Source organism: Lynx rufus, unplaced genomic scaffold, assembly GCF_022079265.1.
Source record: "Lynx rufus isolate CCGP_SWC_20201006 ecotype Redwood Valley unplaced genomic scaffold, mLynRuf1.p SCAF_11, whole genome shotgun sequence".
Lineage (NCBI taxonomy): Eukaryota > Metazoa > Chordata > Mammalia > Carnivora > Felidae > Lynx > Lynx rufus.
In genome coordinates, this window is record NW_025814825.1 from 43358039 (window position 1) to 43385525 (window position 27487).

General features: G+C 41.8%; 1 protein-coding gene across 1 annotated transcript in view; it reads right to left on the reverse strand.

Moving 5' to 3' along the window:
• The window catches only part of STN1 (STN1 subunit of CST complex), a 46806-nt gene extending 23363 nt beyond the window's left edge, over window positions 1-23443 (reverse strand). The window contains exons 1-6 of the mRNA XM_047073409.1: window positions 23237-23443; window positions 22733-22924; window positions 15799-15894; window positions 9422-9490; window positions 3914-4087; window positions 3058-3172 (exon numbers count right to left, since the gene is read on the reverse strand). Coding sequence (XP_046929365.1) covers window positions 3058-3172; window positions 3914-4087; window positions 9422-9490; window positions 15799-15894; window positions 22733-22865 — 587 coding nt within the window. The 5' untranslated portion in view covers window positions 22866-22924; window positions 23237-23443. The remainder of the gene's footprint in view (window positions 1-3057; window positions 3173-3913; window positions 4088-9421; window positions 9491-15798; window positions 15895-22732; window positions 22925-23236) is intronic.
• Window positions 23444-27487: the final 4044 nt, after the last annotated feature.

A 27487-nucleotide genomic window follows, 5' to 3' on the forward strand; every position in this document is an offset into this window, starting at 1 on the left:
TATGTGTCTATTTTTGTGTCAGTATCATACTCTTTTGATTACTATAGCTTTGTAGTGTATCTTGGAATCTGGGATTGTGTTACCTTAAGCTTTGCTCTTTTTTTCTCAATGTTGCTTTGGCTACTTGGGGTCTTTAGTGGTTCAGTACAAATTCTAAGATTATGTGTTCTTTGAAAAATGCTGTTAGCATTTTTATAGGGAATGTGTTGAATCTGTAGATTGCTTTGGGTAGTAGAGACATTATTAACAATATTAATTATTCCAATCCATGAACATGGAATATCTTTTCATTTGTTTCAGCTTCAATTTCTTTCATCAAAGTTTTAGTTTCCAGAGTACAGGTCTTCACCTCCTTGGTTAAGTTTATTTTATTCTTTTGGTGCAATTGAAAATGGAACTGTTTTCTTAATTTTTCTTTCTGCTACTTTGTTATTAGTGTATAAAAATACAACCAATTTCTGTGTATTAATTGTGCATACTGCAACTTTACTGAATTCATTTATCAGTTCTAATAATTTGTTTTGGTGGAATCTTTAAAATTTTCTATGTATAGTATCATGTCATCTGCAAATAGTGACAGTTTAACTTTTTCCTTACCATACCAATTTGGATGCCTTTTATTTTTTTTTTTCTTGTTTGACTGCTGTGGCTAGAACTTTTAATACTATGTTGAATAAATGTGGCAACAGTGGACTTCTTTGTTCCTGTTCCTGATGTTAGAGGAGAAACTCTATTTTCCACCAATGTTAGCTGTGGGTTTTTCATGTGTGGCCTTTACTATGCTATGTTCCGTCTCAAAGTGTTGTTGAGAGTTTTTATCATGAATGGATGTTGAATTTTGCCAAATGCTTTTTCTACATCTACTGAGATGATTGTGTGATTTTTATCCTTTGTTGATGTGTCATGTTGATTGACCTTTGAATATTAAACTATCCTTGCATTCCCAGAATCAATCCCACATGATCATGGTCGAATGATCCTTTTAATGTACTGTTAAGTGCAGTTTGTTAGTTTTTTTTAAGTTCATTTATTTATTTTTGAGAGAGAGAGAGCAAGCAAGCAGGTGAGGGGCAGAGAGAGAGGGAGAGAGATAATCTCAAGCAGGCTCTGCACTGTCAGTGTGGAGCCCAATGTGGGGCTTGAACTCATAAACCATGAGATCATGACCTGAGCCAAAATCAAGAATCGGATGCTTGCTTAATTGACTGAACCATTCAAGTGCCCCGAGTTTGCTAATATTTTGTTGAGGATTGTTGTATGTATGTTCATCACAGATATAGGCCAGTAGTTTTTTGTAGTGTGTCTGGTTTTGGTGTCAGAGTAATGCTGGCCTCATAGGATATATTTGGAAGCTTTCCTTCCTCTTCTTTCTCAACGCTTTCTTAAATGTTTGGTAGAATTCACCTGTGAATCCATCTGGTCATACACTTCTGTTTGTTGGGAGTTTTTGATTACTTATACTTGATTCAAATTTGTTACTGGTAATTGGTCTATTCAATAATAATGCTTGTTTTTGACATAAAGGGCAATTCATGCAGTGAGCACTGTGTGGTTGTTTAAAAGGATCAGGCAGGACTACAGGAACTATGATATTCATGAGATTTTGAAAAAAAAAAGTCAATCTGCCAAATAGCATATATAATACAGGTACAGTCCCATTTTTATAAAAAAGCAAGTGAGAACCCATAAAATATATGAGTGAATATTCATGCTTGTATATGCACATAAGAAGAAAGTTTAAAAGGATACACATCAACCTATGCACAGCGGTAACCTCCAGACAATGGTACTGCGGCAGACAGGAAAATGAAGAAACTTTCACTTTTTACTTTTTACGGGTCTGCAGTTTGGGTTGTTTTTTTTTTTTTAAGTTTTATTTATTTATTTTGAGAGAGAGAGATCACAAGTGAGGGTGGGGCAAGAGAGAGGAAGGGGGAGGGGGAGAGAGGGGGAGGGAGAGAGAGAGAGAGAGAGAGAGAGAGAGAGAGAGAGAGAGAGAATCCCAAGCAGGCTCCATGCTGCCAATGCAGAGCCTGACACGAGACTCGAATTCATGAACCGTTAGATCACAACCAGAGCTGAAACCAAGAGTCAGACGGACATTTAACCAACTGAGCCACTAAGGTGCCCAGTTTTTTGGTGTTTTTTTTTTTTTTTATGTAAGGGTTTTTTAAATGTAATATATACGCATGAAAAAAATTAAAGGGTACACAGTGAAAGTCTCCTTTTTATCCTGTTTCAGTTCCCACCCTTAGGCAGCCACTGTTCCTAGTTTTCTGGCTCCCCTCAGGGTTCTTGGATGCACACACTAATGGGTATGAATATATCCTTGTTCCTCCTGGCTCTTTTTCACCCCTGCACAAAAGAGTAAAATCATTCCTGGTTGGGAATGATGGGTTTCATTTTTTTAAAGTTTTTTGTTATAATGTGCCACAGTATTCTTTTAAAAAATTTTTTTTTAATGTTTATTTATTTTTGAGAGAAAGAGAGACAGAATGTGAGTGGGGGAGGGGCAGAGCGAGGGGGAGACAGAGAATCTGAAGCATGCTCCAGGCTCCGAGCTGTCAGCATAGAGCCTGACACGGGGCTCGAACTCACGAACTGTGAGATCATGACCGGAGCTGAAGTCGGACACTCAACCAACTGAGCCACCCAGGCGCCCCCACAGTGTAGTGTTCGGATTGTGATGTTTCATTGCAGCTTTCTTTAGGTTTCCTACCTTGGCGCTCATTGAGCTTTACAGTTTTCTGCATACTTGGAAAAACCTCATCAGTTATTTCTTCAAATACATTTTCTCTGCTCCCTGTCCTCCTTCTGGGACTCTGATTACATGTACATTTTCTCACAACCACCTTAGAATATGTGTACTATTATTATCTTCACTTTGCAGATACGAAAATTAAGGCATATAGTGAGTAAGCAGACTTGCCCAGAGACCCTCAGTGAGTAAGCAGATGGTTCAGGATTTGAACCTAGACCCACCCCAGCATCTGGGGTCCCACTGCTTGGCCTTATTGCCATTGTCACATCTCTAGCAGTGAAAAGGCCACAGCTTACCTTTCTTGCTCTAGGGCTGGGCTCTGGAAAGGCTGGTCATAAACTTTCCTGTAGATACTGGGCAGCTCAAGCATCCTTGCAATTTGTATGTTGCACACTGGATCATCCACTTTATCTAACAAGCCATGGGGGAAAATATGCCAGAGAAATTATAATGAGATCAGGTCTTTCCAATGTCCAAATTGTTGCTAGGTGCCCAGGGGATCTCCTTCCCTATGTGTGCCCAGGGAGCATACATTCTAGATGCACTAAACGATTCCCCCTTATCCTTTGAGAGGGCATGCAATGCACTAAGCATCCCAGGCTTGGCCAGGAGCAGACTAGAACCAGGGAAAGTATGTTTGCTTTTTCACTCATCTGTTTCAATGGCAGACAACAGGGGCTAGCCTTGGGATTTCCAAACCAAAATCAACCAGAGCACTGCAAAGGGTATCACTTAGAGGATGTGGGACGATCATATTTCTCATCAGCTGTTTTCCTTCAAAGTTAATGGACTCAATGGTGTTTCAGAAATCTCCATCATTTTAAGGAACATGAACACTCTGCCCTAAATGGATTGACACTTAGAACTTCAAAGTACTTTATTATGTTACCCAAATCAATTTGCCAGACATATATAATAAATCATTTATTTTCTTCCCCAATTTGTAGTTACCTCTCTTCAAAATAAAGTTAAGAAATGCTGCTTTTGTAAAGAAAGCATGTTACGAAATATAATTTCCCAGAGTTACATTTTTTAATCTGAACTTTTTAGGAGTTTGACTTTTAGCTAATCCAGAGTTTAGTAGCTAACCCACAGTTTACTGGACACACACCCAGAATAACAACCAATGTGGCAGAAATTACTTGAGCTTACAATAAGTAGTGACACGAATTTCTCGTTCTTCTCTGTATGTGTGGATATAACCTCTGATTTGGATAATGTCCCCAATTTCTATCTTTGTTCTCTGCTCAATGGTCTCTTGCAGCTTCTTAAGCTGTGAGGTTAAGTTCAGCTCCCCTATAGTTGGACCACCTGTCGTTAATAGGGCTAGAAGAAAAGAGACAAATGCATAACACAATCACTCCACCACATTTGTGAGGTAGTTTTGGGGAAAGACCAACATATCTATTCATTCTATTTCTGATTAGTTGCTCTACCGCACAAAATCTATGTAACCTTCTGAGGTCCTCTGCTGAATAGAAGGCGTAAGTTGTAATTATTCAGAAATAGGGTGGAAGGAAGGGAGTCTAGAAGGCCTGATAAATCCAAGTGGGTGAGTACTGGCGTGGCTCCGTTCTCACTCCTACCCCCACATCGCCAGTGCAGTCAAAGGGCTCTACATGGTCCTGAGCTGAATTCTGTATGAGTACAGCAGGGCTTGGTGGCAACAGCTCTAAACTCCTTAAAGCGTGCTTGCAGACTGGGGTGCCTCAGCCAAAGCATCTGACTTCAGCTCAGGTCATGATCTTGCCATTTGTGAATTTGAGCCGTGTGTCGGGCTCTGTGCTGACAGTTTGGAGCTTGGAGTCTTCTTTGGATTCTGTCTCTCCTTCTTCTCTCTGCCCCTCCCCCCCCTCAAAAATAAACATCAAAAAAAATTTAAAGTGTGCGTGCAGGAAGACAAGTCTGGCATAGAAGGAATAGGGCCCACGAGTCTTCATTTGCAGTTCTGTTTATGGGGAAGGCAAATGTGCCTCAGGCTGATTTCCCACCTAGGTGCTCAACACCCCAATCTCTCACTCTTACCTCTCATCTTTGTTGGGTAACTGGGGTAATCTCTCTCTCTCTCTCTGTCTCTCTCTCTCATACAACTGCATGGTGAAAATAACCCAATGCACATTCAATTCTAAATACTTTCTATCACTTAAGTTTAATTTCAAATTGTAAGAGTTAAATAATAAGCATAGCCATGAATATTTGGGTACTGTAGGTGCTATTCTAAGGACTTTACAATGGATTAGCACATCTAATCCTCGCAACTATACCTATTTATTATTAGCCCCATTTTATAGATGAGGAAACAGAGCCACAGAGGTCAAGCAACTTGCCCAAAGTAAAACAACTAGTTAGCAACCAAGCTGGAGTTTTAACTCCAGGAGTCTCTGACTCTAGTGCCTTCCTGCTATTCTTTATTCTCTGCTGCCTTCTCCTAAGTATACTCACATTTCCCAGTTACAGCTAGTGTGTGTGAACAATTCTGTGTTCTCATTTTCTGCCTGGCAGAAGTTTAAATTCACACATATCCACAGAATCCACACAACTCTAGCATTTTAAATTATAATCAAACATTCTGTCATGTTAATATGCCACAGTTCGTTTAGTCTCATTAAATATTTCATTCTCCCTTCCCTTGTATAATTTTTTATTTTGTTTTTTTATCGCTAGCACTGGATGGGACCTAGAGGTCAACACTTGGGTAATGGAGTCAGACAGACCTGGCTGAAATCTCAGTTCATTTCTTAACTAGCTGTGGGACCTTGGGCAGGCTGCTTAACCTCACTGTGCCTCAGTTTCCTCAACTATGAAATGGGGATAACAATGGAGTCCACCTCATATACAGAGTTGTTATATATGATCTAAGTTAACCCTTCCATCATGAGCTTAGCACAATTTCAGATCCACAGGAAATATTCTATAAATGTCAACTATTTGTAAAAATGAACAATTAAGCCCTCTAGACAAAATTATATTGTTTTCTTTGGCGTCTTATTAGGAATTACTGGATAGGAAAGTAAAAACAGGTTTAAGTTCATTACATATTGTCAGAATGTTTGCCAGAAAAAAACAAACCATTCTCTTTTTACAAGGTGTCACCAGCACGCAAGCACGTTTGTAGCTCCTATTCTGGTTTCACTTGTTTGGACGTTTAGTACCTTAAAAAAATACGTGGTTCCATGATATTTCATTTTGCTTTTAAACTGCCCGACTTTTTGGGATGAGCACTGGGTGTTGTATGGAAACCAATTTGGCAATAAATTTCATATATTTAAAAATAAATAAATAAATAAATAAAATTTTAAAAATAAAAAAAAAAATAAACTGCCAGACAGGCTATTTTATATATATATACAATATATATATATTTATATATTGTATATATATATAAGATGTATATGTATATGTATGTATATGTATATGTATACATATATATATATAAGATGATCTACTTATATATATATATAAGATTTATATATATGTATGTATATATATAAGATGATCTACTCTCTGTATTTCTTTATGTACAGAAATCATCTTATACATTCAATATATTATTCATGTCTTTTGTATACTTTATGTTAACTTCTGAAAAACTGGGGGGGAAGCTTTATCAGTGTGCTGATTATATCCACCCCTCCGCATTCCACTGCTTTTCTATGCTTATTTGACTTTATTTTCCTACATAAAGGTGTGAAAAGATCTTTAGCCTATCCCATTGTCACTGATGATAGTGTTTGGTGCTTTAACAGCTAGGGACTTAGGAGAGCTTAACATATATACCCCCATGTTCACTCAATAAATATATAACGTCATCTCCTTATGCCATGTAAGCTGAAAGACGGGTCGCAGTTACCTCTTTTGAAAACATTTTCCTCTATCTGAACCAATAACATTTGCTAAATGCTGATGTCTTTCCTGCTGTTGTCTTATTTTAGCTCTGTCATATATTAGCGGTCCTATAATGAGTGAACAAATCTCTCTTTTAGCCTGGTGATCACATTTTCTGCTTTTTAATCTAATACAACTTAGATAACTGTGGCTTTGTAAAGAGCAGAGGCATTACTTTTCTTGTAGCACATCGACTCTACCAAGGGAAACGGCAACCTCTAGAGCACAGAGCACTTTGTGTATCCAGTAACCAATACCTAGGAATCTAGACGCAATCAGCATTAATGTTACTTAGCTTACTGGGTTTCTTCAGAAAATACCCCAAGTATTACTTTTTAAAAGGTTATTCCATCTGTGTTCCTATTTCTCAAGCCCTCTTCTACTTCGACTGAATTTAAAACACTTGATAACAAATGCTTCATGCAGCACTGCTGAAATAATCAGACTAACGGCTGGTCTGAGAATGAGGCCCAGCGTTCATTTCAATGGTGAGCCGAATTTCTGAAAGGGCTCACGCTCTGTAATTTAGTGAATGTAATGAGACGGCTGGAGCCTGACAGAATTTCATTTTAAAAAGCCTATTCCATCCTGGAAGATAAACCCCCTCTAAAATTCTAGTATCAAGGCCAAGCTTTCTTAACTTATCTCCAAAGTTAAGTCCAAATGGTGCACTCAACAGGACATTTATAGGAGTTAATATCATATTCTTATATACCTTAACGGGCTGGAACACGACTTTGACTCAGGCTAAATTTTGTTTAAAAAAATTAGTCTTCATTGGCCACTTTCCAGGGGAAAGCTTTTAAACTGAGGGCAATTAAATGAAAAGGAGAGAAGGGGCTAGTCCAGAACAACTGAAAAATATGTCTTCATATATAACGTGACGAGAATAATTTCCAGGTTTTTTTCCTTGTACTCATACCCTCTTGTTTTTATCCTCAAAGAAATTTCCAATTAAGGCTACCTGCTGTGACTGTTCATCTATTCATCTACTTAGAAATATTTTAAAAATCTCACTCAGTAGCCATTCTATCTTAAAAAATTACTATATAGGAGTTATATAATATTCCTGTATCATTCTTTAAAAAAAGAGTTGATTTTGAAAATTAAAACAATGTCCAAAACAGGAGTCTACAAGCTACAAGCCATGGGCAAAATCCACCCACAACTTGTTTCTGTAAATAAACTTTTATTGGAATCCAACCATGCCCATTCACCTATGTACTGTGTATGGCTGCTTCTGAGTTACAATGGCAGTATTGAATAGTTGAGGTTCAAAGCACATGGCCCACAAAGCAGAAAACATTTACTAGCTGACCCTGTACAGAAAAAGTCTGCCGCTCATTAGTCTGAAACGAGATTCTGACAACACAAAAACCATAAATCCGCAAGTGATTTTAATACCCTAGACATATATGCAAATTCAAATATCTGATTGTCTTATAGGTTTACTTCTTGCCTGTGAGGCAGCTGCATAAAAACCTGTTGTCTCTTTTAACTTTTATCTACAAAGCTTCCTCTTTTTTTTTTTTTTTTGGAATGTTTTTATTTATCTTTGAGAGACAGAGAGCACGAACAGGGGAGGGGCAGAGAGGGGGGTGGACAGAGGATCCAAAGTGGGCTCTGCATTGACAGCAGGGAGTCTGATGTGGGGCTTGAACCCACAAACCGTGAGATCATGACTTGAGCCAAAGCCGGACACTCAACCAACTGAGCCACCCAGGCGCCCCATATCTACAAAGCTTCCTAAGCAAATTAGTGCCAAAGGTTAAGATGTTCCCAAATTAGGAAATGGAATACTGAAGTTATATGAAACTGATGGCCATATTCCAAACGTAAATATGTCAGAGAGTTAAGCAAAGGAGCATTCCACTGGTCGGGACAGTCAAACTAGGAAGCTGAGATTCGGACAGGTGACGGCAAAGAGGAAAGGCACCACGCATCACTGAAGGAGACAGATGCCAGAAGTTAGATGTTATAGCAGGCAATATTTAGTGATAACCCCACTGTATACGGCAGAACCATGCCGTGTATGTTATAAAACAGAAAAACAAGGTCCCAGTTTCTGTAGCTCCTCTAGAACCAAAAATGATCATCAGTTCTGCCTACCATTTTTTTTTTGTGCCTACCATTTTTTGATATTATAAACTTAACTTAAAAAACAAGTAAGAACTATTAAAATATACTCAAGGAATTCCAAATGGTATTTCAGTTACAGTCAATGTGTTCAATATATGATTTTAAAGTTTCTTTTCAGTTTATATAATTGAGCTAACTTCAAAGGAATTCTATCTTACCTTCTCATCAACGTTAGAATTCCTGGTATATTTGAGATTTCAGAAAATCTGGATCATGGCAGCACAGACTTAGTGGCAATCATGTACAAGGAAAAGTCTTCAAAATCTTCTTTGGTTAAGGGATATGCCTGGAGCAAGGGGGTTCTGACCTGACTGGCAAATAAGCTAAAACATCTCGACTCACGTAATAGCTGCCACGGTAAAAATGAAACGCTGGAATTCCCAGCAGCCACGTCACACTCCTGCAGGCTCAGGAGGAAGTGAGCACTAAAGAGAAGGGAGAAACAAACACAACTAGCTCTTCTAGGATATTAGTCTGCACAGTAGCCAGAGCTCCGGGCACAGCGCTTCGAGTTGATCAACAGAATTCACCAGCGGATAAATGTGAAAATTTAACCCTACAGCTGTTGTGATGAACCACCTTGAGTAAAAACCATTGGTTAGCTGAAAAGTAAAACAGTATGTCAAATAAAAGTACCTGAGGAAGACTCGGTATTGTTAGACTTTTTCCAGCAGATGCAGTTTATAACTCCAGTGCTGTCATCCACTGCAAGAGAAGCATAAAAGGGTAGAAGAGAGATCTGGGCACTGCTAGTGAATCAGTACACCGACACTGGATTTTGCCATACCAAAAAATGACATTTTTCAATAGCCTGCTTGGTCAAACCCTTACAAAACTCTCCTACTTAAAAAAAAAAAAAACTTTTTTAATATTTATTTATTTTTGAGAGACAGAGAGAGACAGAGCATGAGCAGGGGAGGGGCAGAGTGAGAGGGAGACACAGATTCTGACGCAGGCTCCAGGCTCTGAGCTGTCAGCACAGAGCCCAATGTGGGGCTCGAACCCACGAACAGCGAGATCATCACCTGAGCCGAACTCGGACGCTTAACCGACTGAGCCACCCAGGTGCCCCTCCTTCTATTTTTAGAAGTAACCTCTCACAGTATTCCAAGGAGTTAAAACTGCTTGTCTGCACATGCTGATGTAAAACACGATCCTAACAGGATGTAGTCAACATTTCACTTACCCTGCCTCAAGGGTACTGATGATTAATGATTTTAAGTTTATTTATTTTGAGAGAGAGGGAGAGAGAAAGACAGAGAGAGAGAGAAAGAGAACACGTGCACATAAGCGGTGGGAGGGGCAGAGAGAAGGAGACACAGAATCCCAAGCAGGCTCTGTGCCAACAGTGCATAGCCTGATGTAGGGCTTGAACCCAGGAACAGTGAGATCATGAGCTGAGCCGTAGTTGGATGCTTAACCAACTGAGCCACTCAGGTGCTCCAAGGGTACTGCTGATTCTTGACCACACCTCTCCTAAAAATGGGGTCCTCAGGAAGTTAAGTACAAAAATCTCAATGAATGCAACATGCAAAAGCGGCCTTGCTCTCCCACGGTGAAACAAGGCAGCGCTGACATGGTCTGTGGTGAGAGGCACTTAGAGGGTAGCCTTCTTCTCTCACCATTTGCTCTCTCATGAACTCTATGATTTACCAAGACAGAGCACCCCAAATATTCTGACATGGACTTCTCTTTGTGAACAAACTTCTGCCCAGTCCTTAACACTGCAGGGGATGTAAGGAAAGCCAAGTATATTGCAGAAGGGCAAAGTTTTATTTTCATAATGGCAAATAATTCTATCTTGTTCACATAAATAATTTTGGCTTATTTTATCCTTAATGAAACACACACACACACACACACACACACACAGAATTCCCACTGCACTTGAATTTATAACTGCAGAGAAACTGGAAATGCTTGCTATGGGATGACAGGTGTTTCCTCTTTGTCTAATTTCTGAAAAACTCAGAAAAGAGATCAGTGGGCCTAATGATTTTCTAGAAGATCACCGGCAAGGCTGTTGTTATAAAAGCCCATGTAATATAGAACATAATGCAAATTTTTTTATTGCTGGTTTAAATCTGTGTTGAAAGCAGAAGCCAAGAATACTTCTTATATGAAAATAAATTCTGGATGGATTTTTTTTTTTAATTTTTTTTTCAACCTTTTTTTATTTATTTTTGGGACAGAGAGAGACAGAGCATGAACGGGCGAGGGGCAGAGAGAGAGGGAGACACAGAATCGGAAACAGGCTCCAGGCTCCGAGCCAACAGCCCAGAGCCTGACGCGGGACTCGAACTCATGGACCGCGAGATCGTGACCTGGTTGAAGTCGGACGCTTAACCGACTGCGCCACCCAGGCGCCCCTGGATGGATTTTATTAAATGTAAAACAGGTGAACTTAAAATGATGAGAAGAAGATATGGGTAAATACTTTTGAACTTTGTGCTTATAGTTGGTGGGGGGATTCTTTAAGCAAACCTGAAAATCAGAACTCATTTTTAAAGGTCTGATATATATAACCAACTAATAATTAATACTGTACAGCAATTTTCCAAATGATAGGGCTAGTGTCTTAATATATAAGGAGCTCATACAAATGAATAAAGAACAAGACCAGAGAAAAAAATGGCAAAAAAAAAGAATATGCAACTCACAGAAGATATAAAAATGGCCAATAAACGTGTCAGTACACTAAATTCATTAGTTACCAGAAAAAGAACAAACATAATGTCTCAATTACTAGAATAACAAATATTAAAAAATACTGATACCCTTTGCTGTTTCAAAGAGACACATGCACCCCAATGTTTATAGCAGCACTATCAACAATAGCCAAAGTATGGAAAGAGCCCAAATGTCCATCGATGGATGAGTGGATAAAGAAGATGTGGTATATATATACTATGGAGTATTACTCGGCAATCAAAAAGAATGAAATCTTGCCATTTGCAACTACGTGGATGGAACTAGAAGGTATTATGCTGCTAAGCGAAATTAGTAAGTCAGAGAAAGACAAACATCATATGACTTCGCTCATATGAGGACTTTAAGACACAGAATGGATGAACAAAAGGGAAGGGAAGCAAAAATAATATAAAAACAGGGAGGGGAACAAAACATAAGAGACTCTTAAATATGGAGAACAAACAGAGGGTTACTGGAGGGGTTGTAGGAGGGGGGATGGGCTAAATGGGTAAGGGGCATTAAGGAATCTACTCCTGAAATCATTGTTGCACTATATGCTAACTAATTTGGATGTAAATTAAAAAAAATTGTTTTTAAATACTGATATACCCTCACATGCTGTTAGTGGAAGTGTAAATTCATATCAAATTTCTAAAGAGCAAGTTAGGAAACCAGTTGAATTTTTAAATGTATATATCCTCTGACTTCGTGATTACTTCTAGAAATTTATCCTGGGGAGAAAAACAGAGTAAGTACCCAGATTTATACATCTTGTATAAGGCCGTTTGTTGCAACATTGTTTATAATACTGGAAGTTGGGTGGCTCAGTCAGTTGAGCGACCAACTTCGCTCAGGTCATGATCTCACAGTTTGTGGGTTCGGGCCCCTCATTGGGTTCTGCACTGGCAGTTCAGGTCGGGTTCTGTGCTGGGAGCTCGGAGCCTGGAGCCTGCTTCAGAATCTGTGTCTCCTTCTCTCTCTCTGCCTCTCCCCGGCTTGCACTCTCTCTCTCAAAAATGAATAAACATTAAAAAAAATTTTTTTTAATGAATTACAATGGCATAGCATATGGAGGTAAAAAGTTATAATGAAGATTTATGTTCACTGCTGTTAAAAGATATCCATGCCTCATTTTAGCAAAAAAATCTTATATAATATTTTTTTAAGTTTATTATTTTGTGAGAGACAGAACACAATAGGGGGAGGGGCAGAGAGGGAGAGAGAATCCCAAGCAGGTTCTGTGCAGCCAGCATGAGCCTGATGTGGGGCTCAAACTCATGAAACCCTGAGATCAGGACATAAGCTGAAATCAAGAGTCGCGGACACACAACTAACTGAGCCACCCAAGAGCCCCAAGAAATCTCATATATAATCTAATTCACATAAAATGTTAAATAGTGTACCTTGACAGAAATTATTTTAAGACTTTAAAATGATAATAGCAGTTTCTTTTGGAGCATAGGAAAGGGACTCCACGTTGAACGTACATGCTCACTGTAAGCCTCATTTCAGAAATATTGAGAGAGAAATATGCATAACAGCTCAAGGAAATAAGACATATATATTTCTCCAATATTAGGAACATGTAAAACTATTAGGAAGGATGTTCACCCAAACGCTGACATTGTTTTTATCTTATTTATAGGGTTTTACATGACTTTAATGTACTTCAGTAAAATTTAGTCTAATTTGAAATTTTATTTTATAATGAATATCATCTTAAAATAAATCAATAAGGAAATTCTGAATTAAAAAATTGTTTGACACCTCTAGGCACACTACTTCTCTGGCCAGTGACAAATCTTGGTTTATCATGTAGTGTAAAAAATATTAGCACATGAACACTGGTTCTAGGATGTGTGAGGACACTGACTGCAGCCTCTCCAGGACTCTTGGTCTGAACTTAAACTGCTGCCAAGTGCTCTGGGCACTGCCACCAAACCCTCTGACCTTCTGGTTTGTAACCTCTCCTGGAGGGTGCTGCTCCCCGGCAGTGTAAGGTCTGGCTGCTGGAATGCCCTGGTAGGGGAGCCCCCTTGCAGTGCTGCACAACGTGCTCCCCCATTCGCCTGGGTCGCTGGCCTTTTGTTTCAGCAGTGGAATGAGTCAGCGACAGCAGGAAACACCCCCAGCACAGGCCTGTAGTGAGTCAGGTGGAGCAGGACCCAGTACGGCAGGGAGTGGCCGCCTGGCAGGTGGCCCGAAAGCCAAGATGGCCCTAGGACAGCAGGGAGGGTGCAGCTCTCCCTTGAACAGTCCTCACAAGAGTTAAAGTCACAAAAGCATTTCTACTCTCAGTTACCTCAACCCTCAGATGCTTTTCATTTTCCCATAGCCCACAGATGGGTCCTGTTCTTGTAACATTCATTCTAAAGAAACTGTTTATTGGGGAAGAGTCAAACATATCATCTTCATCTTGTTTTAAACTCCTGACCTCTACATAGTTTCCATCCCAGACCCCATGAGAAGGGGAGGAGCTTGGGAAGCCCAACCTATCCTAACAATAAAGCATGCTGTACCCAGCAAAAACAAAAACAAAAACAAAAAAAGCAGATGAAGTTGGTTTTTGGGGGGAGGGTGAGCTGATGGGGGAGAGAAAAATCAAATTGAGTTATATGGAGATATACAGCTCACTGGAGTCAGTAAATAGATTGGATCTATAAATCTCCATCAGTGGAACCTTGAGCAAATGACTGGACCTTATTTTTCTCATCTCCAAAACGGAAAGAACGTCTGTCCTTACTATTTCAAACGATTAGGGGGAGAATAACACCATGTACGTGAAAATGCTTTGTAAACTGAAACTACCATTTCATCACTGATATTTGGAGAGGTAGTACTTCATTATACTACAGAAAATGTACTTGCCCACAGCTGAGTATGCTGTAGGAAACTGGTGGATATTTGTTGAATTGTCTGGAGAAAAACAGAACGAATACCTTTGGTAAAATAAAGGAGAGAAGAGATCCAATATGGGGATGCCTGACAAGACGATCTATTTTAAAGTTTAAAAATATATATATATGCTGGGCAAAAGCAGAGGGCATGAGGAAACTCATCTCTCACATGTTATTTTATAAGCAGGAGACTGTCACATTCAGGGAAATGAATACCTGTTGAAGAAAGGCAATGATATTGTATCTATACATTAGCTATCATACACAGACTGCCAGTGAAATGGTGGCAGTCAACTTGTTCAACTGCCTTCTGTCTCTCCACAAGGAGAGCAGGAACACAAATCCAAGGCAGCACACCAGAAAGCAACAACGTCAATTACAGCAAAGATTTGGAATCCGAAGTTAAGCTTCCCACTAAATATCTAGGTTGGCCTCCTAGCTGCAGAGGCTCTGAGAGTTGCACAAGGCAACAGATGAAAATGCTTACATTAAACTCAATGAAAAAAAATCAAGACCCATGACACTAATTGCTGCTGTCCAAACTATAGAAATCCTCCCTTTGGTTTCCAACATCATGAGGGGAGGGAAATTTTATGATAACAGATATTCACCCCTGAGTACCAAAAGGCTTTTATTAAGAAAAGATTTATTTTCAAGTAATTTCCATGCCCAACATGGGGCTTGAACCCACAACCCCGAAATCAAGAGTCACATGCTCCACCGACTGAGCCGGCCAGGCACCTCCCCAAGAGACTTTTTAAAAACACTGTTCTGGGGGCACCTGGGTGGCTCAGTCAGTTGAGCATCCAACTTCAGCCCAGGTCATGATCTCAAGGTTCATGAATTTGAGCCCCACATCCGGCTTGCTGCTGTCAGCCTGTCAGCACAGGGCCTGCTTCGGATCATTTGACCCCCCACTCTCCCTCTGCCCCTCCCCTGCTTACGATCTCTCTTTCAAAAAATAAATAAAACATTAAAAAAAATACTGTTCTGGATACAAATCTTATTATTTTTATACTTATCTTCTTAAAGAGTCTATTTTAACATTAATCTGGCCTTTCTTATTTTTAAAGGTACCAATATAAACATTTGTTACCATCCTTTGCCGTTTATAGCTATGCTCTCAGGTATCAGGTATCTAACCTTGATCATCCAGAGATCCTAGACTGTCATATTTCAATTCTTCCACCTCCAAACTCCCCATCAGCTGTCACGTGAAAGTATGCATCAGTGTCATTCTTACTTTTTGCGTCACTTTACACTTGGTCCATGTCAGTGGCCCCAAGGGGCTCCTAATAAAGGAAAAGTGCGTGGGCTCTGTGAGAGTCCCCAGCTGCTCTGAAAGGCTAGGGTTGCATGATATTCAGTGTTCCACTAAGTGGGGTCCTTTCACATAAACTCAGTGTTGGGCACAATTGTTCTTACCTCCATAGCTGTAGAAAGTATCCTTTTCTCTTCTTCCAATTACAGTTCCCAAGATCTCCACCTGTTTTATTGGATGCCCATTGTAAAAAAATACTCCTGAAATTAAAAAAAAAAAAAAAAATCAGCCCTTGACAAATGGCAAGCCCCAAGAAACTCAAATGTCTTTTCCTTAAGGGTTCTAAGTAGAAAGTTTGGCTTTACTGAAGCCTGTACAAATGTAGAAAAGAGAAAACCAATGTTGCCCAACTAGATCTGGTTAATCTTCTTTCCACTTGTGAAAATGAAATGTGCATCCTTGTGGACCTCTCACAAGGGGCCTGAAAACAGTATATTATGAGACCAAATCTATTTGGAGAGGCTATAAAAGAAAAGAGAGGAAATCACAAGAAAGGCTTCTTTGGCTTTTTTACTTGATCATGACCTGAGCCAAAGTCTGACATTTAACTGACTGAGCCACCCAGGCGTCCACCCCCACTTTCTTTTTTAAAGAGAAGATAATTAGGTTACAAAATGCTGCCTTTGGGGCCAGATTATAATTCAAAAACTTCTCTTCTTAAAACTGTTTTCAAAACCCAGAGAACAGATGCCAACGGGCAGCTTCCTGCCAGAGGAGAGACCTGAGAAGACAAATCATACGCTAACACCTGGAGGCCTTTTGTGGACTCTGGAAGGGTTGTAGAGGGACTCCTGGCTGCAGTGAGTCCCCGATTCCCACCCAAGGTCCCAGAGCTGTCCTGGCTCCTGCAGAGCTTCCTGTCTGCACACCCCCAACATCCTAACCTAACTCCCTATTCTGGCTTAAGCTACTGGCATGTGCATGTCTCTCCTACAGCTAACGAAATCCAAACTAAAACCTCCAGCTTGTCCTTTTTCCCACCGTGATGGCTGAATTCTTTAGTTTTAGAAAGAGGCTATAAACATTTAAATGGCCATTTCCTTTTAAAATAAAGATATGAGGGGCGCCTGGGTGGCTCAGTCAGTTAGATGTCCGACTTCAGCTCAGGTCATGATCTCGCAGTTCGTGGGTTCAAGCCCCACATCGGGCTCTGTGCTGACAGCTCAGAGCCTGGAGCCTGCTTCAGATTCTGTGTCTCCCTCTCTCTCTCAAAAATAAAGACTTGGGGCGCCTGGGTGGCGCAGTCGGTTAAGCGTCCGACTTCAGCCAGGTCACGATCTCGCGGTCTGTGAGTTCGAGCCCCGCGTCAGGCTCTGGGCTGATGGCTCGGAGCCTGGAGCCTGTTTCCGATTCTGTGTCTCCCTCTCTCTCTGCCCCTCCCCCGTTCATGCTCTGTCTCTCTCTGTCCCAAAAATAAAAAAAAATAAAAAAAATAAAAACGTTGAAAAAAAAAAAAGACTAAAAAACAAATTTTTAAAAATAAATAAAATAAAGATATTAATTGTAAACAAAGAAACATTCACCAATGTAGGCATCTGACCACCTCCTCCCTCCCCACCAAGCCTGGACAGAGCCTCTCTTCTCCACACCTATAGAGCTGGGCAGCAGGACGGCCCGAACCCTGAAGCCCTTCAAAACCTCCAGACTGGCCTCCACTGACGGCTCTCGTTTCCCATGTGGATAAAAGGGCTGGGGATGAGACACTCATGGAGAGTCCCAGAGGATGGACAAGGAGGCTCTAAGCCTCAATCAGCTAGAGATCCTAGAAGGGTGAGATGTGGTTGGAAGGAAAACATGGTGGCAAATTTAGCCAAAAGAAGGCCCTCTCCCTGGCAGAGCATCCTTCTCAAGATGACTTAGTGGATTAGAGACCATGCCCAGGGCAACAAATGGGGGCCATGAGCTGAAATGGCAAGGCTCACAAGGGAAGGAGCCCGAGTCACTGTGTCATTCCCAAAGAGAGTCACCCCCTTCCAGGGACACTTGGGTTGAATGGGGACAAACTGGATCCACAGAAAATCCACGACATTTCAAGTGCAGGATACTTCCAATCAACTTCTGAGTTCTTACGATTGATATCTAGGCCCCTTAGTTACCACCTTTGGTGAGACCTTTGGGGCCTCTGCCCCTGCCTGCCTGCACTGACGAAAAACAAAGGGCAAGTTCAGAGGAGGGAGAGCCCTGCAGGACCTCCGTAGGCAAGCTCAGACTTCCTGTGGCAGAAGAAAGTTTAAATCAGGAGAATGAGCCTCACCTATGGATATGGGCATGGAGTCCTGTCCTGGAGCGCACCCCAACACCGTGCCCTGACATGCTTGTGTGCAGAGAAGAGCTATGGCATGGCCTTCCTTTGCTGCATGGGCCAGGTGGGGCTTAGAGTGGCCTGAACTCCAGGCTGCTCTCTGGCTGCAGCCAGCACTTTCTGCTTCCCCAAATGCATTGTACAGGTAATAGCACTTTCCATCTGTGTCCTGAACAGAGCCAGGTTGGAACCGTTCTCTGAACGTGACTGGCCTTCCCCTATCCCAGCTCAAAGATGGTCTGTCCTGGGATTGGTTTGCATTAGAGACAGCACACTCCACAGGATTCCATGTGTCAGTTGTGGCCCCAGGACCACAAAATAGGAGGAGGCAGAACTGTGGAGACCTCTGGACCCATTGGAGGATCCACTGTCTGTCCCTGAAATATCTTCCCAGCTGGTCCTAGAGCCACTATGGGGTGCTTCACTGGTGATGTCTGAAAGCCTGAGACAGTCTCAGGCCTCTGTGGGTTTCCCTGGACACCCTGGTATGTGCTACTATGGTGGTTTTTATAGTAAAGAGCTGACACACTTTAAGAGTGGGAAAAGAGCTAACCAAAATGTATTCTGCTTACGTGGAAACATACAAAAAAGGTGGTAACAAGACTGGACTAATGACACAAGCCAGGGAAGTCTTCAAGTCACCTGTGATGGAGGCTAATCCTCCAGTGTTGCAAACTATGCTGTGCCACTCAATAAAAATCTGAACAGGGCTTCACTTGAGAACACAACAGACTTTCTCAAGAAAGCACAGGAAAAGAGAGACCCCTAAACTTTTATCTCCTAGACTGACAATGGTCACCTTCAAGGACAGACCTAGTCACTCCAAGGTGCAAACAATCGTTCCAATCTTAAGTGACTGATGCAATAAACGTCTTAAAAGCATCACAGAACAACGGAGAACAGATTTAAAAGAAAATAACACAGGGGTTGAATCAAAACAGAGAAAATCAACTGAGGAGGAAACACGCTGCTTGGAAACAGAGAAGACACTTCCCAGAGTGTATGGAATCATGAACGCCACATATCAGAAGCACAACCTACAAGAAGATGGCGGAAGACATGGAAAAGAATTGGGAGAGAACTTCCTTCTATCAAAACAAGATTCTCGGGGCGCCTGGGTGGCGCAGTCGGTTAAGCGTCCGACTTCAGCCAGGTCACGATCTCGCGGTCCGGGAGTTCGAGCCCCGCGTCGGGCTCTGGGCTGATGGCTCAGAGCCTGGAGCCTGTTTCCGATTCTGTGTCTCCCTCTCTCTCTGCCCCTCCCCCGTTCATGCTCTGTCTCTCTCTGTCCCAAAAATAAATAAACGTTGAAAAAAAAAATTAAAAAAAAAAAACAAGATTCTCTTCTAGGACAAAAGGGCTCAATAAAAGTTGGATGGCAGCTCTGCTGACCGAAAGAAAGCTCAGTAAGTCAAGAAAAGAAAATAACCAAGACGACGGATACTGGCTTATGTGGAGTTTAGGCTGCAACCCGAAGTGTTTCTGCTCCTGCTGCCTTTGTTCCACATGCAGCCCAAGGAGGCGCAAACATATCAGGGGGAATCATCTGGATCATCAGGGCTGAAGGAAGGAGGAGGGTCAGGCCAGGAGGGTTCAGGGATCTGGAATCACTCAGGCAGGCCTGATTCAGCTTTCACAGTAGCCAACCCCCAAACAGCCACCACTCCAGCAAGACATTTGTCTGTTTTCTCTCTTTTAAAAATATTTTTGATTTACCTCTTTTTAGTCTAACTGCTGTTATTTAATTGATGTATGAATGCATTCAAATACCTAAGATACTATTTGTCATTAATTTTTTATTTTATTTTAGAAAGGGGGGGTGCGGGGCACAAGGAGAGAGCGAGAGACAATCTTAAGCTCAGCAGGGCTCAATCCCATGACCCTGGGATCCTGACCTGAGCTAAAATCAAGATCAGATGTTCAACTGACTGAGCCATCCAGGTGCCCGATAAGATGCTATTTTTAGTATAATTCTTATGAATACGCTATTTCCACTTCATTGGACCCTCAAGAATTAGATAAGTACTGTATTTTGATTTAAACAACATTCATTATATCCCATTATTAAAGTCTGACATGGATATTTAGAATAATAAAGACAATTTCTTTATGCTATAAACAAAAAGATGCAGCAAAAAAGACCCCAAAACCTATAAACACCACCACCACCACCACAGTCAAACTTTGTAACATTTTTTTCTTAACATTTTGTATTAGTTTAACCCTAAATTCACAGAGTTGACATTTTGCAACGATTTTGCAAGGCAATTCTGATGGCAAATAAGCAGAATAAGGTCAAATTTCAAGTCAAGGTCACAGTCTCCCACAAGACTGCTCTTTCTTCAGTCACTGACCCTAAATTTGGGGGTTCTCAGGCCACCCACACTTCTGACCAAAGCACTACAAATTAGGGGTTCCTGTAACTCACTCAGCTTTGATAATCTGCTAGAATGGCACACAACTCAGGAAGGTGCTAGACCTATGACTAGTTTCTTAGTAAAGGGTACAAATCAGGACTATCTAAATAAAGAGAGGCATAGGACAAGGTCTGGGAAGGTCCAAGCACAAAGCTTCCATATCCACAGAACACATCACCCTCCCGATAAATCAATGTATGATTACCAACCAGGAAAATTCACCTGAGCCTCAGTGTCTACAGTTTTTACTCGAGTTTCAGTATGCAGGCAAGACTCAATCCTTGGCCACACAACAACTCAAACTCCAGCCCCTCTCCCTTCCCAAGGGGTTGGGCTGATGTCACCCAGCTGGAAATCCCAGCCCTCTCCGATCACACGGTTGTTCTTTCAGGCATGGACAACCCCCATCCTCAAACTAAACCAAAAACAACACAGAAGTAAAAACCTAGACTAGACTAGGGGAATTTCCCACCCTTAGGGCCCTACAGTATAATCTAGAGAGTACTACTCTTGTGAAATTATGGTTGGTGTCTGCTTCAACCATGAAGTTTCATTTTAAAAACAAGAGTAGGCAGTTAGTTCGGGTTTTAACAGGATGCCTGGAGGCCAGCTATCAGGAAATTTAGATACCCGTCCGCGGCAACACTCCAAAACCAAAGCCACCAGAAGCTGGATCAAAACAGACAGACCCCAGACAAAGAAGGCCAGAAACCCTGATCAAGTAAGGGAGAAAAGGCATGAAACCCCGTTCACAAAAATATCCCTCCCAAAGTAATAAATTTTCCACCCCCTAACAACTGTCAATACAAGACAAAAACCCAAAACCCCAGGCACAGCTCTCCACTAAGTTAGCCTGTTCTCACATCTCACTTTAATAAACTTTCCCACTTGCACTGCTCAACCATGTGTCTGGTCTCTCCTTGAATTCTTCCTTGCTAGGAGACAAAGAGCCTCTGGCAACATCCCTGGGAAGGACTGGGTGGAGGCACAGGGCCCAGGGGAGTGGTGAGGGGGGGGTTTCCCCAGTCCACCTGGCAACAAAATCACATCTGGAACAGTATTACCAGTGACATAGCAAAGACCATCAGGATCAGTTTTCCTTGGTTTGTTGTTAATACATCGTAAAGTCCTTGAGCCACAAGAAGCGTTAAGCCCCTAGCATGCCCTGATATTTCCTTGAGCATCTACAGAAGACCTTTCTTTCAAATGCAAGGCTGGCATTTGGTGTGAAATTGCTTTCTTCCTGAGTTGAACTATGAAGAATACCGGCCTGTTCTGGAAAATGGACAACTGTGGGGGAGGACGGCTGCCTTCCAAGGAAAAACAAAAAACAAAAAACAGACAATCTCCAACAATAATAGGAAACCAAGGTGTGGTGAAAAATATGCACAAAAGGCTTTAAAATAAGGCCATCCAAATATATTTGTACATAGAACTGGAAACACACAAAACATCCTCTCATTAGAACTGTACATACTTGAGATTCTTGACTACTTCTGACTCACAGCTTGCTATTTGTTCAAAACAGCAAAGAGTTTAACCAAACTTCTCATATAACACAGTAAACATGTGAAGACCCATGCACAGCTAAGTGCATTATTTAAATCTACCTCAAATTGTATTTGTTATGTCTTAGGTATGAAGAACCTATCTTTATTCTACCACTTTAAAAAAAGTGATTTCTTTAACTTTACATTTTTAATACTTTTTTTGCCCCAATTACTATTTCTTTGAGGGACCACTACATGCCTGGCACTGTTTTAAGCACTGTAATTACATAGGTGTATAAAGCAGATCACATCTTTCCTCTCAAGGAGTTTATACAACTTGGTTCTGATTAAGTGAAAACAAAACAAAACAAAACCCCACAAGAAACTCAGGCCTGGTTAATCCCTATTTTTACAAAGAAGACACCTAACCTTTACAGGTGAGTCACATGCCCAGGCCAGTTAAGAGGCACAGTTGAGAAAGAGAACAAAGCCTAGAGATGCCTGGTCCAGTGAGCTTTCCACCAAGAGCTGTCCCAAAGAAAAACTACTGAGCCTGTTATAATATGAGAGATCTCAACTGCAGACAAAAACATTCCTCAGTACAAAGGTTACTTCCCCAAGCATTTATTTTAAGAAATAAAATTGAGATTTAGACTTTTTAACTTGCATAGAAATGAACTAATTTGAGAGTCCACGCTAGGTCATTTTCCGAGTCTGCAGGAGGCAAGGCTCTCCTGAAAGCCGCTAAGCCCCTAGCATTCTGCAGCTTTGAAGAAGGCTGGGGTGCAGGTGCAGCACAGGGCATCCTCCAGGCCCACCAGCCACATACCTGGTACCTGGCAGGACTCCTTCAAGTCCAGGATATCCCTGATGTAGAGTTTTGCAAAGGCTAGAAACACAGGATCCAAACCCCACAAGAGGGAAGGGGTCTCCTCTTCAGGTCGGCTGGATTCAGACTCCATCGGGAGGCTGGGCTTTGGCTTCCAGCCAACCCTGAAAGGCTCTGCGTCACTGAATCGATCTAGATAGGAGACAGAAAAAATCAGGATGCAAAGCGTTTAAAGTGGGTGAAATTGGCATGGCCCCGAAGCTGCTCCCGGGCGGGCATCCAGGACTCCGGTAGGGATAAATAAACCCAGGGGTCCGGGGCCTGTCCAAGCCAGGGGCCTAGAGGAAACAGGCGCTCCTTGGGTGAGGGCCTGTACGTTCATTATGGTTCTCTCTCTGGAATCTCCTCTGCCCCACGGGATTATTTCTCCTTCCCCCGAAGTACCAACTTCAAAACGGCTAAACGCTAACTTTTCACTTCGGGGAGATATCCATACAGGCGTACCCTGAAACCGCTTTAATGGGCGGGGTCCAAGAGGAAGGGGCGCCCACGTGGCCAAACACCAGGGGGGTCAGAAGGGGTGGATCTGTGCGTCGCCCTGCCCCTACACCTTCCGGTTCGGGGATACACTGAGGAAGGGAGGAAAACGGAAACGAAAAGCAGACCCGCTCCAAGCCCCTCCCGCCGTGTCGCGACGCTGGCCCCCGGCCCCCTGCCCTGAGGAGCGCGCAGGCCCGGCCCTTCCGGGCGCTCAAAGGCCTAGGGCGCCAAGGCCCCGCCCAGCGCAGAAGCGCCAGGCCCAGGTCTTCTTAGCAGGCGCGGGGGCAGGACACATCTCCAGACTTTCCACCCACCCACCTCTCCCCACCTGAGCCTTCCCTCCCGACTGCCGGAGTTTCGCCACGGCTCCGCCCCGCCCCGACCGCGGCCCCGCCTCATCCCAACGGGGCCCCGCCCCAATCTCTCTACAGGTGGCGAGCCTGCCTAGCGTGTTTGGCTCAGGCAGTGCTCTGGTCCCTCCATCCGCGCGTTCTCCATGGGCTTCCGCTGGAGCGCGCAGCCCAAATCTCTGAGGCCTGGGACCTGGCTCTGCAATCCCTGCTGCCCGAACCCCATCCTCCAAGTCTCCCTTTCAAGCCGTCTCCCGTTAGTGGTAGGACGATGAGTCAGGACCACCAAGACGTTGGAACTGGTTTGGGGGGCACGGGGTTTTTTCCTGATATATTAAATGAACAAATAAAAAACGCAATACCGAGAGCAGGACTACATTGTGGTATACTTTAAATGTTTACTTACACTTGGTGAGTGATCTACTAACACACACACACGATATTGGGACTCTACTCACATTGGAGATAATGTCAGTATCTAAATGTGAGACCTTGAGTGAATGTGAAGTCTTGGCTCTAACCAAGGCTAGCCTTACAAGATCATGGCAATAAATTTTGTCTTCTTTCCTCTTATTCAGTGTATTCTCTGGAATGTTGTACACTTAAGAATTTTGAAATACTGGCATTTTGGTAAATCATGGCTACCTTGATGGTGCTTGTCCCCATTGGCCCTAATTTAAGGTGAGAAAAGAGATAAAGGGCATCCAGATTGGCAAGGAAGAATTCAAACTTTCACTCTTTGCAGAGGACATGATACTCTATATGGGAAACCCAAAAGACTCCACCAAAAAACTGCTAGAACTGATACATGAATTCAGCAAAGTCACAGGATATAAAACCAACATACAGAAATCAGTTGCATTTCTCTACACCAATAATGAAGCAGAAGAAAGAGAAATCAAAGAATCAATCCCATTTACAACTGCACTGAAAACCATAAAATACATAGGAATAAACCTAACCAAAGAAGTCAAGGATCTGTATGCTGAAAACTATAGAAAGCTTATGAAAGAAATGGAAGAAAATACAAAGAAATGGAAAAACATTCCATGCTTCTGGATAGGAAGAACAAATATTGTTAAAATGTTGACACTACCCAAAACAACCTACACAGTCAATGCAATCCCTATCAAAATGACACCAGTATTCTTCACAAAGCTGGAACAACCAATTTTAAAATTTGTATGGAAGCATAAAAGACCCCAAATAGCCAAAGTAATGTTAAGAAAGAAAACCAAAGCAGGAGGCATCACAATTCCAGACTTCAAGCTATATTACAAAGCTGTAATCATCAAGACGGTGTGGTACTGGCACAAAAAAACAGGCACATAGATCAATGGAACAGAGTAGAGAACCCACGAATGTACCCACAAATGTATGGCCAACTAATCCTTAGCAGAGCAGGAAAGAATATCCAATGGAAAAAAGACAGTCTCTTCAGCAAATGGTGTTGGGAAAACTGGACAGTGACACGCAGAAGAATGAACCTGGACCACTTTCTTACTACATAAAAATAAAATGGATGAAAGCCCTAAATGTAAGATAAGAAACCATCAAAATCCTAGAGGAGAAAACAGGCAACAACCTCTTTGACTTTGGCTGCAGCAACTTCTTACTAGAAATATCTCTAGAGGCAAGGGAAACAAAAGCAAAAATGAACTACCGGGACCTCATCAAGGTAAAAGACTTCTGCATAGTGAAGGAGACAATCAGCAAAACCAAAAGGCAACCGATGGAATAGGAGAAGATATTTGCAAATGACATCGGATGAGGGTCAGTATCCAAAATCTATAAAGAACTTATCAAATTCAACATCCAAAGAACAAATAATCCAGTGAAGAAATGGGCAAAAGATATGAATAGACACTTTTCCAAAGAAGACATCCAGATGGCTAACAGACACATGAAAAAATGCTCAACATCACTCATCATCAGGGAAAAACAAATCAAAACCACAATGAGATACCACCTCAAACCTTTCAGAATGGCTAACATTAACAACTCAGGAAACAACAGATGTTGGCGAAGATGTGGAAAAAGAGGAACCGTTTTGTACTGCTGGTGGGAATGCAAACTGGTGCAGCCACTCTGGAAAACAGTATGGAGGTTCCTCAAAAAATTAAAAGTAGAGCTACCCTATGACCCAGCAATGCACTACTAGGTATTTATCCAAAGGATACAAAAAGCTGATTCCAAGGGGCACATGCACCCCAATGTTTATAGCAGCATTATTAACAATAGCCAAATTATGGAAAGAGCCCAAATGTCCATCAGCTGAATGGATAAAGAAAAAAAATATATATATATATATATATACACACACACACACACACAATGGAATATTACTCAGCAATTGAAAGAATGAAATCTTGGCATTTGCAATAACGTGGATGGAACTATAATGTATTATGCTAAGTGAAATAAATCATTGAGAGAGAAAAAAATACCGTATGATTTCACTCTTATGTGGAATTTAAGAAACAAAACAAATGAACATTGGGGATGGGAAGGAAAAATAAGATAAAAGATACTCTTAAATACAGAGAACAAACTGAGGGTTGTTGGAGGGGTGTTGGGTGGAGGGATGGGCTAAATGGGTGATGTGATGGGCATTAAGGACAACACTTGTTGGGATGAGCCCTGGGTGTTATCTGTAAGTGATGAATCACTGAAGTCTATTCCTGAAACCATTATTACAGTGTATGTTAATTAATATGGATTTAAATAAAATTTAAAAAAGAAAGATCAATATATTTTGTGGGGAAATACAGGTCATTCCTTTTGAGGAAAAAAAAAAAGAAGTAAAGATAGCCACATTCCACTCCCAAAAGTAAATAGGAAAGCTACATCATAACCTTACTCAAGATGGCAAGAGTTCTTACTAATTTATAGGGACTCTGTACAATGGAAGGAGGGAGTAGAGGTCATTCTGGCAGGCCACTCCTGGGGGAGGCAGGTAGTGGCCAAAGAGATAATTACTAAACTGTTTAGCAGAGAAGGAACTTTAAGCAGCTGGAATGAAAATGTGTGTCATTAGAATGATGGCATTTAATTACATCCCTGACCACTGAAGGAGCTGAAAAACAGAACCCTTGGCAAAGCATAGCATTGCCCATATTCTACTGCAATGAACAGTTGTTTCCGTAAAGATTCAATTAAGAGGGGCACCTAGGTGGCTCAGTTGGTTAAGCATCCAACTTTTGTTGAGGTCATGATCTCATGGTATGTCGGTTCAAGCTCCACAGCTCAGACCCTGGAGCCTGCTTCGGATTCTGTCTCCCTCTCTGTCTGCCCCTCCTGCACCCACACTGTCTCTCTTTCTCAAAAATAAATAAACATTAAAAAAAATTTTAAGATTCAATTAAGAGAAGATACCTTTTTAATAGGAGGAAGTTTCTCTTCAAGGAAGCACATCCAGTAGGACACCCAGAAGGATGGGTGCTTCTGGTTCACCTATCAGATGAGGAGAGAGACAGGTCAGGTGACATTTTCCTGGTTGAACACATCCAGGGTAGAACCCAAGAAGAAAATCAGTACTGTGTGTACTCAGAACCTGAGATTTTAGGAGTGACTCTTTTGGTTCACCCAGGGGTAGAGTGCTAGAGCCCTTGGGAACCCCAAGCTTACTACCAGCCTTGGGGAGGGCCACACCAGGTGGGGGGAACAGATCAGACTGCCCCTAACATCATCTTTTACAATGAAGGGAAGATTCCTTGGAGACCAAAGATGCTTCTTTTTATCTGAGCTTAAAACTTGAAGTAGCAGATTGCAACTGAAACCCAAGGTGAGATGTGGAACAGAATTTCCAGACTACAGAAGCATCTAGGGGGTTGGGAGGACCTTCCTCCTACCATCTTCACCACCA